At 43.2% G+C, this 14,650-nt stretch overlaps 1 protein-coding gene across 1 annotated transcript in view; it reads right to left on the reverse strand.

Moving 5' to 3' along the window:
* Positions 1-13,337: 13,337 nt before the first annotated feature.
* Positions 13,338-14,650, reverse strand: part of nova1 (NOVA alternative splicing regulator 1) — a 53,670-nt gene continuing 52,357 nt past the window's right edge. Inside the window, exon 4 of the mRNA XM_060912423.1 lies at positions 13,338-14,357. Coding sequence (XP_060768406.1) covers positions 13,338-14,357 — 1,020 coding nt within the window. The remainder of the gene's footprint in view (positions 14,358-14,650) is intronic.

Here is a 14,650-nt window from a genome sequence, read left to right on the forward strand (position 1 = left end):
GTTGGCTTCATGGTGGCCAAAATACTGAACCGTCACAGTTTCCTGTTTCGTGGGTTATATGATGAAATTTGTGAGAGTAACAAACTGACAAAGTGGTTACATTTGGAAAAACACTGTTGCGTGGCATCTAGAAAGTTTGGACTTTCGAGAAGTTTGGGTCATCTACATGTAAAGCGATTCGCTCGTTGTCCATCACATAGTGGACTTTCCAGGCTCTGGTAGCCTCTGTATCTCTCTTGTATATTTCTCACCCCAAATTTTTCCAAGTGAAACAAGCAGTAACTGGCAAGTTCACTTCAAGGCCACACTCTCAGAAAATAAAGTACATTGTTGTATCTCTGGGGGTACAATGGCTTGTCACTGGAGCAGGACCCTCGAAGGTACTTATTTGTACCTTTTATATCCTGCTTAGGAAACATATCTGTACATTTTGACCCTAAAATGTACACACAGTTATGCTGAGGTCCAATAATGAGCCCTGAGGGGTACATTAGTGTAGGTTGTACCTTAGGGAACAGAAATGGATGCATACTGTACCTCTATTTCCCGACAGTACATAAACATATCTCCAGCATATGCATATGAATAGAGCTATGCTTCAATAGTGATGATTCCCCTACATTTACTTTCTTTCAGTTCAGAAATAGTTCAGTTTATAGATCAAATCCCTAATTTTTTCTGGTTTATATAATGCTCATTTTGTTCAGGCAAATTTTAGCCTGTCAACTGTTGAGATATCTTGTTAACACAATGGCTGGCTATGTCATTTGCCTAGCAGCAAGAAACTAACTTACTGCAGTCTTCTTATCAAAATCAGATCAATCCTTACAAAGAAAAACGACTGGCTCAGGGTTTCACCAAAATAACAAATCAGAAGTCTTGGCACTAAACAAATAAACTTTGAAGTGGTAGGAACCGAAGTTGTCTCCTCGTGTTAACCTTTGGAGGAACTCAGTGTCAGCATCATCTGTCAGTCAGTGGTATCCTTCACTCCCATTGGTCGTCACCTCAGTTGCGTCACCTCAAAGTTGAACTCGGTTCCCGCCCACTTCACATCGTCAAGGGTTATTTCGTCTGTCACCGCTACAAGTTGCCGAATTTCATTGACATTCCATGGTCTCTGGTCGCCACATCACTGCTTGTCACTTCCTGTGTGGACACCCCTTAAGTATAAACTAGTTAATGAATGAGGCTAAACCTTTAACTAGCTAACCAGTAGCTGTTAATTCTTTTTTTTTTTAACACGCAATGCAAACGTACAGCGGAAACAAGACAAAACCATCAGGAACGTTAACAGTTCCCTCAGATGTGTTGGTAAATTTGTAACAAAAGACTCTTCTGTGATATGATTTGATTATAACTGGTGGATTTTGTTTTTAATTTTGATATGTAGACTGTCTTCTTTTCATTAATATTATTGTAGTTGAAATCTATCATCATCAGTGGTATTATTTTCCTTTTTGTTTGCATACGCATCTTTAATGCGAATATCCTCTGTGAGAGCGTCTGAGTGTTTCTACGGCACTGATTGGACAGATTGGAAGATCAGAAGATTTTACACACTGAGGAGGCGGTGAGGTGAAATTATACCTCTAATCATATATATGTGTGTGTGTGTGTGTGTGTGTGTGTGTGTGTGTGTGTGTGTGTGTGTGTGTGCGCAAGACACTGCAAAGCTCTTCCTGATATTTATCCGTACTTACCTGGTCCTCTTGGAGTGGGGATCAGGAGCACCAGGTTGCCACGGTTACGGTGGCATAGCGATGCATCCGTGACTGGAATATCCCAGCATTCTCTCAGAGAAGCACCCCACCCCCCACCCCTCCATCCTCGACGAACCTGTCGCCTTGACAACATGATTTTACCACGAAATCCTCTTCTATTACTATCTTAAAAGAAAAGCATGACACACACACGCATAAACACACATATATGTTCCACACTGAGACACAAATTAAATATTTGAGTGTATTATTCAGCACTGTGTCCAGTCTCAGTGTATCAGGTCTAACAGGAAAACACCATAGTGCCATCAAAGTGCTGCATTCAGAGGCATATGACCTTGGAATGGTATTGGCGGATGGCGGAACTGAGGCAGAGGCACAGCGAGGATATCCAGCTGGACCGTAACACTTGTGTGAGACCATGATCAGACCGACTGGACCACGACAGCAGATCTGAGGGGGTTACTGATTGCTGAAGAGTGTTGGAGTGTCATCTGTGTGATGTCACTGCTTGGAAAAGGCTGAGCTGTGTGTGTGTGTGTGTGTTGGGGGGGTCTTTATTGATATTAGAAATATAGCTGTCCTGTGTGTGCGTAGTGCTTCAGAGATGGAGAAAGATATAAGGACATATAAAAAGAAAAGTTAAACAAAATATTAATTTTGGCAATAATTCTCAGTATATTAAGGTCATTCTGGATATTGAAGGACAGCAGGAGAAAAATAGAAGGGGCACAAAGAGAGGAGAAAGGAACCATGAGAACGGTGGAAAGAGTGTAATTATAGCTTAAGATTAAAATAAGTTCAAATGAAGCTGAAGGGAATTTTTCCAATAACACATTTGTGGTTTCTCTTTTTAAAATATTTAACAAAGCATATGCTTTTTTTAGGCGGCACGGTGGTGTAGTGGTTCGCACTGTCGCCTCACAGCAAGAAGGTTCTGGGTTCGAGCCCAGCGGCCGACAGGGGCCTTCCTGTATGGAGTTTGCATGTTCTCCCCGTGTCCGCATGGGTTTCCTCCGGGTGCTCCGGTTTCCCCCACAGTCCAAAGACATGCAGGTTAGGTTAACTGGTGACTCTAAATTGACCGTAGGTGTGAATGTGAGTGTGAATGATTGTGTGTCAAACCCGGTGATGACCTGGCGACTTGTCCAGGGTGAACCCTGCCTCTCACCCATAGTCAGCTGGGATAGGCTCCAGCTTGCCTGCGACCCTGTACAGGATAAGCGGCTACACATAATGGATGGATGGATTCTATTTTTTAACACACACCACCATGAGATATTACAGCAATGAAAGAGATGATCAGATACACCGAGACCCAAGTCTTCCTCCTTTTATAGGGTGCCATTACTTTTGCCCTAATTGAATGAGAAGTCTTGTTTGTCATAATTTATGGATTTATTTCAATTCATCAGTGCGAAACGACTGAGTTTGACAAAATGTTTATTCAACTGGAATAAGTCAGTGATTTGAACTTGATCATGGAATCTGTATATGGAATCGCAGGAAATCTTCACAATAAGCAACCGTATGGTTTGAAGCGACTCACAAACACAGGATACGACCTCTTTTCTCAACAAATGCTGGGATCAGACTTCATGAATTCAGTACGATTTTTACAGTTTGTTTGCGGCAGCAACTTTCCAGCATCAGGCCCAAGTATAAACCTTGGGATTGACGACTGGGCCTTAAAATGCAACATAATCAAAGAATGTGGCATCTGGGACACCCCATGACTCCCTGACGAAAAGTTGAGCACGTCAGAATTTTTTGTCTTTTCTCAACCCTCCTCCCCATAGACATGCAAGGACCTGAATGATGTTTAATTGGGATCAAACTTGGAATGTTGCAAGTCTCCAGACCAAGACACGGTAGGAATTTACAGCACGATAATTTTGATTGGCTAATCCAACACAGTGACCATCGTGAAAGAGAAACGTCTCATGTCGTCTGATCCTGGTATATATCTAGTCCAAATATTCCTAGGAACAATTGACAACTAACTCTGTTTATATCCAGTTGGACAGATTCTACCAGCATGTTCTCCTTCTCAAAACAGTCAAATAAATAAAATCAAATAACTCATAATGAGTAGGACTTTTTCGCTTTCCTTTACCGAGTCACTGTTTTGAGCCGAGAAAGATGCGCTGTCCTGACACGGGTCGCCAAAGCTCATGAGGTAAAGGTCCAAAGTCATGAGCAGATCCTTGATGGTTTGTGTCAGTGGTGTGGAACCAGTGCGCAGGCGAGTGAATGATGTGGACGTCGTTAATGCGAGGCATTACATTCCTACAGCGAGCGGGCTTGAACACTCGGAGACGGTTCCTTTATTCAAAACAGCCAATAGCTTGCAAATGTGTATCGAACGAGCCCACAGTTCTCCAAATCATGAATGATGGCTTTATGGTTCATATGATTAGAGAAGGGAGCTCTAGAAATAGCCGCGCTCTACTTTAGGACTGTGAGCGGAGCAGAAAATAGGACAGTAGATCAGACTGTGGAGGAGGAGACATCGGATTTCATGTGTAAGGTTCTGTTTTGAGTAAAAATTTGATTATTCTATAAAATAATTCTAAACACGGCCTTCAGGAGAAATCAGTCAGGGATGCTAAGAGCTGCAATGACAGAACGCTACCGATAATAACAATATTAACTGTAGCATTGGTATAAACCCTGATGAGCATCGTTACACACAGTGTGCTGTCATATGGGATGTGAATACAATGAAAGTGTCACTACGACACTATTAATAGGGATTGTTATTTGTGTTTTTCCATGTCTAGACGCAGACCAGACATCTCACACTTGCTTTTGTCTCATACACGAGTGTATAGTGTCTGAGAAGCATATCACACACTCCGACTATCACACGTCTCTTCATTCATCATAATTAAATTGTAAGCACACAGTCACACTGCAGTGCGGCAGTGTCACCTCTGTATGTGTGTGTGTGAGAGAGAGAGAGAGAGATCTGGTTGAAAGTGCGAGCGGGTTTCCTATCAGAGTGAAGCTGACGTCATCCATATTTCCTCACAACAGTCAAATGTGTAAAGATTTAGAGGTTTGCAACCAAATCAAACAGATGCACAACTGAATCAGTGATCGACCGTCTGTGTTTATCGGTTACAGTGAAGGAGGCGTGACCTCTGTGATCGTCAGTCAATCTGAAGGAGGCATGGCCTATGTGATCATCAATCGATCTGAATGAGGCGTGGCCTCTGTAATCCTCGGTCGATCTGAACGAGGCGTGGCCTCTGTGATCGTTGGTCGATCTGAACGAGGCGTCGCCTCGATGATTGTCAGTCAATCTGAAGGAGGCGTGGCCTCTGTGCCCGTCAGTCCCAGTGAAGTCTTCCTGTTTTTGAGACTTACCTCTGGTTTCCATCTCGTGTCTTGTATCTGGTGACGTCTTGTCTTGATTGTTGGCTTCGTGCAAGATACACCTACCTCCTCGAGGATGTTCTCAACCTGGCCAACTGCTGTCAAAGGTTTTTCCTTCACTGGGGAAAGAATTCTTTGGTCATCCACGACAGTTGTTTTCCGTAGTCTTCCAGGCCATTTGGTGTCTCTGAATCAACCAACTAGTTGATTTGGCCACACCTAATGTTTTTTTTTCTTCTCTCTCTGATGGGTTTGTTTTGATACCAAGAGTTAAAAAGCTGTTGACTGAATGATTGATCATGCATCGAGGTGTGTATTGTATTCTCTCGGAATATGAGATAAATCTCCCTGCCCTTTACTGTGGCTGGATATTTTTGTGAATCCAACATGCAGAAATTGTGTGTGTGTGGTGTGTGAGATGTATGAATGAGGATAAAATTAAAAAATGTTAAATGAGTCACACCAAAGACACGTGTTTGGGTTTTTTTTTGGAAGCAGACAGAGTGCAGAGACATTTTCGAGGTTTCTGTGTTTTATTTACCATTCCTCTTCAACAAACATAACTTACAGATTTCAAATCAAAAAACACCTTTCACATTCAAAGCACTGAAAAAAAAAAACACTAACAAGCGCTTATGTGTCAGTAAATTACAGACACAAGACACACACACACACACACACACACACACACACACACACACACACACGCAAAAGGGAATGCAGTAAGGGAGATGGGAGGAATGCTGGAATCTCAGACACACTCCTTCAGATCTCCCTTGAAAACAAAAATAAAAAAAAATACAAAAATACAGCTCAAATCATAATCATAACAATAAACAGAAAAGGAGAGCAAGAGGAAAACCGCACTGTGTGAAGGTTAAGAACAGGTTGCTTGGTTTCGGTTTGCATCCAGGAGGTTTCCACTGTGTGTGTGTGTGTGTGTGTGTGTGTGTGTGTGTGTGTGTGTGTTGACATGGGGACCTAATGCTCAGTAAAGTGCATTTGATGACGAGAGAGGAAGAAGAAATGGTGCCAGAAGATAAAAACACAGGCGCTAATGCGGCGTTCGCACACTTACACGCACATGAGTTTCAACAGCCTCCACCTACAGACACGGAACACGGAAATAACATTCTGTTATCATTTTATGTAAAAATGCAAATACATTCAGAAAAATTACAGCCGGGGTTAGGAGAATCAACTTTACCACATCCAACTGATTCACGTGAATATGACTTACAAGGTAACGTAATGTAACCGAACGTAACGTAGCAGAGGTTTCGCATGCATGGGCATTTTATCCTCCGGTCGATGGACGGACTGCGGTTCTGTCCCCGCACTGTACACGTGCAGTTTTACGATTCATTATGACTGACCTTAATGAAAGTTGCTCAACAGCCCTACGTTCACACTATCAGGCGACATGTCAGAAGGATTGCTTGTGGTTTCTTTTCGTGGGTGTGTAACAACTGCGACTGTCATAGTTTGGGGTCGTGATCTATCCAGGATTTCATTTTCTAATCAGAAACAGCCTTTGGTATACACTCACTGGCCACTTTATTAGGAACACCCCTACATCCACCAGGCCGATCGCTTGACGCATCAAATCACGCAGATACAAATCCAGAGCTTCAGTTAATGTTCACAATGTTCAAACATCAGAACGGGGAAAATTGTGATCTCACAGTGAAGTGTGACTTTCTTTCTTTCTTTCACTGTGGCAGTATGGGTGTTGGTTTGAGCCAGATGAGTGTGAGGTTTGAGTATTTCAGAAGCTGCTGATCTCCTGCTGGGGTTTTCACACACAACAGTCTGTAGAGTTTACACAGAATGGTACGGAAAACAAAAAACAATCTTCAAGTGAGCGAGTGACAGTTCTGTGGGTGGAAAAAAACAAACACCTTGTTGATAAGAGAGGGGCAGAGATCAGAAAATGGACAGATTTGAGTTGGTTCGAGCTTTTTTGTCAGGAAGGATATAGTAACTCGTATAATCACGCTTTCCAACCGTGGCGAGCAGGAAAGCATCTCAGTATGCAACAGAGAGAGAAGAACACACTGGGTTCCACTCCTGCAGCCAAGAACAGGGATCTCAGAATCAACAAGTTCCTATTAAAGTGGCCGGCGAGTGGAGATTCTCAAGCTAACTTGTTAAACACAACTTAAATCCTGCTCCAATCAATCTGGAGTACGCATTCCACGTTTGGCTTCATACTCGACTTTTTCTCAGAGTAGCAAAGCGTGCTGACGGTCCTCGCTATCTACACTCACCAGAGACACCAACGCTCTCTGCTTCTTTCTTTCAGGTTTAATTTTTTCCATACAAATTCAACTGGATAAGATGAAACCACGCAAGTTTTCCTCCATTTGTTGAATCAAACAGTAAATGGGAACCGATCCTAACAACGGGTATAATGCTGTGAGTGAGGGACTGAAGAAATGTCGAACCGCATGCACCACAGGTTTGGTCCGAGGAATCGTTCATTTGGCCAGTCGTTTGGATTTGTTGTGTTACAGAGTCATAAATAATTTGCATAGAATTGAGACAGACAATCTCGATTGAAATATTTTTGGCACGGTCACTGAAATAAAGGACAGCTCTGTACTGATTAAAACAACAGCAACAACCACATCACTTTGTCGCTTGCTAGTGTGAACATAGAATGAAGATTAAGACGTTCATTCATTCATTCAGTGAGCAGAAGCTTTGTCTAAATGAGGCTGAATACAATCCAAGAACAGACATTTTCATACGTTTACCATTTTATCACAAGGTTGTATTTTGAAAGATGACGACCTTTTTCTGTATTCGTTCTCACTGGGCAGCATTTGAACCAAAAACTAACAGCACTTTCATGACTCGCTGTAACAATCCTTTTCAAACTTGAATGCATTCACAGAGAGGTCGTTATCCTGCCTGATAACTGGTACCACGTTTTACCCCAGGAGCACAAACACGCCCCAAAAACTAGGCACCCTCTTTCTCGGTTAAGCTGAGTCACCACTGCCGAAGGAGTTACTTTTACCACAAACACCTTCATTAATCTTTAAAGCCTTTAGCTGCGAGATCTTGCTGTTGATCCAACATTTCATTTTTTACAGTGCAGGGCCAGTTCCCATAGTTACCGAACCCGGTCTATGAACCATAAGAGCTCTTTCGATATCTGTCCAAAAAAAAAAAAAAGGAAAAAAGGAATAAAAACTGAAGCTGTGAACTGAAAACGTGTTCGATCTGCGCCACATGCAAAACTGTGCCTCAGAATGACTCGAGACGTTCAACGAAACTTTTTTTTTATGTTAGTTTTGATTCCCCGCCCCCCTGATAATTCACTTGGATATCATGCAATAGAGACGTGCAAAAAAGATAAACACCTAACTCCACGAAACACACTTTCATAAATGGGACATGTTATGGGTGCTTAATAACGCGTTTACGACATGATTATAACATGTTTATGCCTACTCCATGCCGACCTACAGAGAGAATATGAAGGAAGAGCTGCGTGGAAGCCACAAGTCAAACGAACGCACAGGATGCTTTCTCGACCGAGTGTATAAAAACCATGTTTATGCATAAAAGAACTATCGTTATTATTCTCTATGCAGCTATGGAGTTAAAAACAACACTGACATTGCTCTTTGTTCATGTTTTTTTTTTCTTCTGAAGTTTTGCTCTTTTGATTATCTTTTCATTCAAACTAAAAGGTATCGATTGATTGGCACTTGATCGATGCGTCTAAATAGTTAGCGATATCTAAAATGCTTGATCGCACGTCTACGTGTTAAGAAGCTGCGTGGGTCACAGGTTTTATTTCACGGCTATGTTATTTGTATCGACACACCTCGTTTGTGCTCCTGCCAAAAACGAGCGTAACTCTAATAAACGGATCAGACATCTTTTTCAACTAAAATATTTCTCGTATATTTATCAAATAGCAGCATTTTTTCGATTTTTTTTCTTTACTTTCTTTACAGTATTACAAAAAAGTACATGTAAACCTATTCATTCAAAAGTGTATTAAATCCAAAGGTTCATACAACAGACATAACAAAAACACAAAAACTGGACGACATGCTACAATATTGCTTCCAATATTTCTTTACATTTTTATTTATGTAGATCAAAAAAAAAAAAAATCGTCAGGGACGTCGATATGGACACCAGCACTCCGATTAGAGCGAATTCTAATGCACAAACAAATGGCAAAGCTAATCTTAATCTGGCTCGATTGGCACTGTCGTCATACACACGAGTATAACGGAGTTCACAGACTGAAACCCACGGCGCAAGACAACTGCATTTAGACTACAAACTAGAGAACGACACTAAAAGTTCCACGAAGACCATGGGACAGGACGGATTCCACAGTTTCATTTTAAAAAAGGGGGAAAAGGGAGAGGAAAAGAATGGCCTCAGACCGTTCTCCGAGAGAGAGAGGATAGAGAGCACAGGATACGAACGACGGTCATCGTTCGAGCTTGAGGTGGGTATCATCCCCTTTTCCCAGAGTTCCTTGCTCTGGATCTTTCAGGCATCCAGCCCTCCTTTTAAGCACCAATTCCCCGTGTTTCAGGGTGTTGGAGCAAGTCTATGTACACTCTCATAACGGTTAGGGCAAACTGATCTTAGGTTGGGTGTGAAAATGGATTCGAGTCGAGGTACAGAACTGTTTCCAGGTCAGAGTTCACAGAGAGAAGACGAACTTGTGGAGCAGTGGCGCTGTCTAATGAAATGGTGTAGTCATGCACTGCCCCATAGAGGAAAGAGGAGAGGGGGCAGGAATGCCTGCACATACTTCAAGCCAAGGAATGTACTCGAACACACTCATCAACTGCCACCATCAACCAGAGAGGAGAGGAAGAGTGTACGAAGCTAGGAGATAGTATGGTGCTAAAGTGATCCCCTGCAGATCTCATCCATTCTGACATCATCCTTGCAAAAGGTCCCTTGAGGACCCTGTTCAAGTTGCAATGTTGAGGTAGTTACCAATTGTTCTAAAGTGATTTTTCGATCCGTTTCAATCTGGCACGGGAGTACAACGGCCAAGGGACCTTCATGTAAGGTACAGAGGTAACCACACGGGTGGTTTAAGCCAATGGAACAGTACCAAGGACATCAAGGCAAAACACTAGCTTCATTAAAGGGTCTGGTACATTTCGATACACATGCCCGAGAAGCAATCGAACTCATTTTATCCTGAAAAAAACAAAACAATGCACAGAAGTGCCGAGTGCCAATCAGACGCCAACACTCTGAAGGTTGTGGCTAGAAAAGTGTCAAAAATCTATACCGCTTTGCAAGCTTCTCAAGACTGAGAGTGAGATGGACTCAGCTGGGGGATCAACACAGTGACCAAATTTAAAAAAAAAAGAACCCATAAACAAATAAAATAACAGATATATATAGAGAGAGAGAGATAAAGAGAGAGAGAGAGAGAGGACAGGAGGAAAAATAAAGAACACATTTAAACATTTTAAAAAGCCTGAAAACAGAAGGAAATCGAGACTAGAGACCGGGGAGATATGCAGCGTCAGAGCGAAAAGCAGAGAAGGAGAGTCCATGTCTAATGAAGTTGCAATTTCATTTGAAGTCTTTTCATTTACACCTTATTAAATTTCACAACAAAATGCACACAGACGTTACATGCGGTTGTGCTGGGCTTGTGCTTCTGAAATTGCATATTCACTTTCATCTCAAATCTCAAGAAGAAATTATTTAGCCCGAAACAGACAGCGTGCGGTAATCGCTCCTCAGCAGAGACGATTCTTGAGATGGATGAATTTCGTAAAATGGTCTGCTGATAAACTTTCTGCCAAAAGCCGTGCACATAACAGATTTCTTAAGGCAATCTTTGTCGCAATAGTTCGATGCATATAAATGGATCGCCGTGTCTCTCGTTCTTGCTCTCTTCCCTCCCTCTCACTCTTGGTTTCTGTTCCCCCTGGTTCCAAAGCAGATTACGGTCTGGGAATTGGAGGCAGTTGATGAATGTCTTTACGAGTGTGTATTTAGGTCAGTAGAAGATCGGGCATTGCCACATGGTTATATATAGACGTCCGTGGTTCAAATGGAAATCTGCTAATTAATGGCTGGTGTGAATTCCGAGCCGTTAGACTTGACCCAGAGTATCTCTCGACTGGCGGAACCAATGGGTCCACAGCATCCAGCCCTGCCGTGCTGTGCGTTAGTGGACGCTGCAATGTGTACAGTACATTCCAGAGTTTCGGATGGTGTCGGCTGCTTGATTCACAGTGTGGTTTAAAAGAGATCACCTTCTTAATTATCTGTACAAGTTCTGTACCTCATATCGCCCTTGCTGGATTTAAAAATGCAGTTAGCAGCAGAGACAATGATGCTAAGTGTATGGCCTTAAAAAAACATGCTATTTATTACTCTGCCATGCTGTTTTCCAAGGAACACAATGGATACAGGGGTGCTGCGCTCAGGCAAAGCACCCAAAAAATAAACCCAGAACTGCACAGGAAAGGCATTGAGCCTCAGCATTAATGCTAGATGATGTGCAGTTTATCCGCGAGGAGCACGCTCTGCATGTTTGTGTCTCACTACGACATGGGATTCCTTTACACCAGATAACTCACACCAGCATCAGAGAGGAAAAACAGCTTACTATTAATATTTTTACAAAGGCTGCGTTGCATCGAATGCGCTCCCTTCCTTCCGCTGCCAGACCTCCGGCAGCCTGACATCGGGGCTAGTTTGCGCAGTAGTGAACTAGGTGCCAACTTGAACTCAATCGAGGACTTGGTTGAACTGCATACAAACTGGAAATCTTCATTTCTTTTCCCATTCTGTCCAAACATGAGGTATATCAGCTTGAGCTCTATTCATACAAAAAAAAGAACCCACACGTTTTAAAAATCACCAGTGTTTACTGGAGCAATATAGTGGATATCTGAATCTGGGAAAACCCTTGAGGTGCTTATTTCTTAATGGTAATGTCAGTGTGACGATCTGTCCCGAGTCCTACAATCAGGAGGACAATTCGTTTTGAGATGTTTCAAATGCAGATTCTGAAGTTCTTGCATCAAATATTTCACTTGAAGTCAGTCGTCCCAAATAGACTTAGCAACTGAAAAGTGTGTTTTTGTTTTCGATAATAGTCTCACATTTGTCATGATGTTATAACCAAATCACAAAATTGCTTTCAATTAATAATTAGGTGAAAGTAATTTCAACCCCAAAGTGCTAAAATCTAGCGAAGTAAGAAATTTCTTCAATCTCTGATGTTTTCTCATTAGTGACTTCCTTATAGCACCAAAGAGGGATCAATTGACTGAACTGTGCTCACAGTTTGTGTGGGTGTATGTGTGTGTTTACATTCCTGTCCTCTCAAAGGGACCTTTTTATCTTTGACGGGGGTTTTTTTTTGTCTGCCTGCCTTTCTGCGGCTGAGTCAGGTTCGGCTGCTGATACCAAACAAAGACTCAGTTTGAACTTCCTGACACATATATATCATAAAAAAAGCAAGACCAGGAAGTCTTTTTACATTCAGGTCAACCTGATTTGACAGGTTTAAGTAAAATCTAAATCTAATGTGACTGAGTAATCTGCTGTCCAATTAATGGGAGAAAGCCAGTAACATGGATCTGAAACCGCTAGTGAGAGTACACACACACAAAAAAAAAAACTCGTTAATTTGGAAAATCCTACAAGTCTGCTTCAGGCTTAAAACATATAAATCTGTAAAGGGCCAAACCTTTGATATTGAATTGACCCCAATTCTACGTGGAGGTCTTTGCCATAAATTTGGACTTACTTGTACAGGCTCCACCAGTGACAGAAAAATAAAATGGAACCTATCTGGTCCCCAGCTGTGTGAGAAACAGGGGAGGTGAGGCCTGAGTCTCCGAGTGCCACAGGGTTCAGTTCTGAGCCCCTCATAATCTATACCACTTTGCTTGAGTTTAAAAAATAATTTAAAAAAAGAACAGCAGAATTTCAGTCCCAAATTCTTACACACTTTTGCCCCCAGGTCCACGACTGAACATCTTTCTTTCCTCACATCAGTCACTTTTTTGTTTTGTTTCTTTCCTCTGAAACATGAACATGGAGACTTTTTTTTTTCCCTTCTGTTCCCAGTATGGACCTCTTTCCTCCATTTTTATCTGTTGTTCGTTCATCTCATTCATTGTCTGCTCTTTTGTTCGTTCCTCTTTCGAATCCCTTTCCTCGCTGCCCTCCCTCCCTCCCCCCGTCACTTGAGTTTCCTCTCTAGCCCACTTTCTGAGGGTTTGTGGCGCGGACGCCTTGCTCGTACGTGATCCGCTGGCTGATGAGATACTGCGCGGCCTGTGTTGCTGCCGGGGACCCTGTGATGGTCACTTTGCGGTTGCGTGTGCCTGGGATGAACTCGCCCTTCTTGGAGATCTGGATGCGTGCCCCTGTCAGCTCCTGGTACTCCACCAGCGTCTTCCCCCCCTTCCCTAAAATGGCGCCCACCAGGTTCTCGGGCACAGCGATCTCCAACACCTCCTTGCCACCCTCTGCAAGTTTCTCAGTCCCCAGCAGTGAGCTGGCCACCAGCGGGGAGGAGGCCGGGTTCAGGTAGCCATTGGAAGCTCCCGTGGCAGCTGCCAGAGAACCAAGCGAGAAGCCAGCAAGCCCAGGTGCAGCCGGGTGAGCCGCTCCTCCGGATGCCTCGCTGGCGTACGATGCTAAAAGGTTAGCTGCGGCAGCAGCTGCAGGGTTAGCACTAGCAGCAACGGCAGCTAACACCCCAGAGGCGGCTGCTGGGTTCAGGCCGAGCCCCAGAGTGTTGGTGTTGTAGCCATAACTCGCGAGCGTGTTCAGGGCGGAGGTGATGGCCAGCAGGTCATTGCCGGAGAAGCCAGACATCGCAGAAGGGAAACTGGCAAGGCCTGCCTGACCCAGTAGTGTGGATGCAGTGGCAGCAGCGGCAGCAGCAGCACTAGGCAGAACCTCAGCACTGTTGGCGTACGGTGAGCCCGTGGGGTTGGAGTTGGCCACAGGTCCTGTGACATTGGAGTAGCTGATGTTGAGACAGCTACTGCTCTGAGGGTCCTCCTGGATCTTCTGTACAATGATCTCTACAGCCTTGCGGTTCTGTTCAGGTTCTCCACTCACTGTCACCACTCTCTCCTGCAGGTTGATGCCCTCGGGCTTCTGCGAGAGCTGCACCCATGCTCCCGATTGCTCCATCACTGACTTCACCGTTGCTCCACCCTTACCAATGATCAGCCCAGCTGTGCTGTTGGGCACGATCAGTTTAGCCTGCACCAGAGAAGGTTAGAAGCCTTAAGGAACAGCACTGAGTTTCTCGACAATAACACAAGTGTTGAAGAATCTTCACTCTGAAAACTGAAGGTAGAAATTTTATTTCTGTTTATTTATGTTTATCAGAGATTTATTTTTGTGAGAAATTTGTAATAAATTCTTGAAGAAAATTTGAATTTAAATCCACAGCTAAACACAAGTAATAGGAAACATTCTGAGAGGACAGAATTAGGGAGAGTCAGATTACCTGCACGAGAAGACTGGTCCAAGGAATTTACTTCAATGGATTT

Source organism: Neoarius graeffei, chromosome 28 (genome assembly GCF_027579695.1).
Source record: "Neoarius graeffei isolate fNeoGra1 chromosome 28, fNeoGra1.pri, whole genome shotgun sequence".
In the NCBI taxonomy this organism is placed as follows: domain Eukaryota; kingdom Metazoa; phylum Chordata; class Actinopteri; order Siluriformes; family Ariidae; genus Neoarius; species Neoarius graeffei.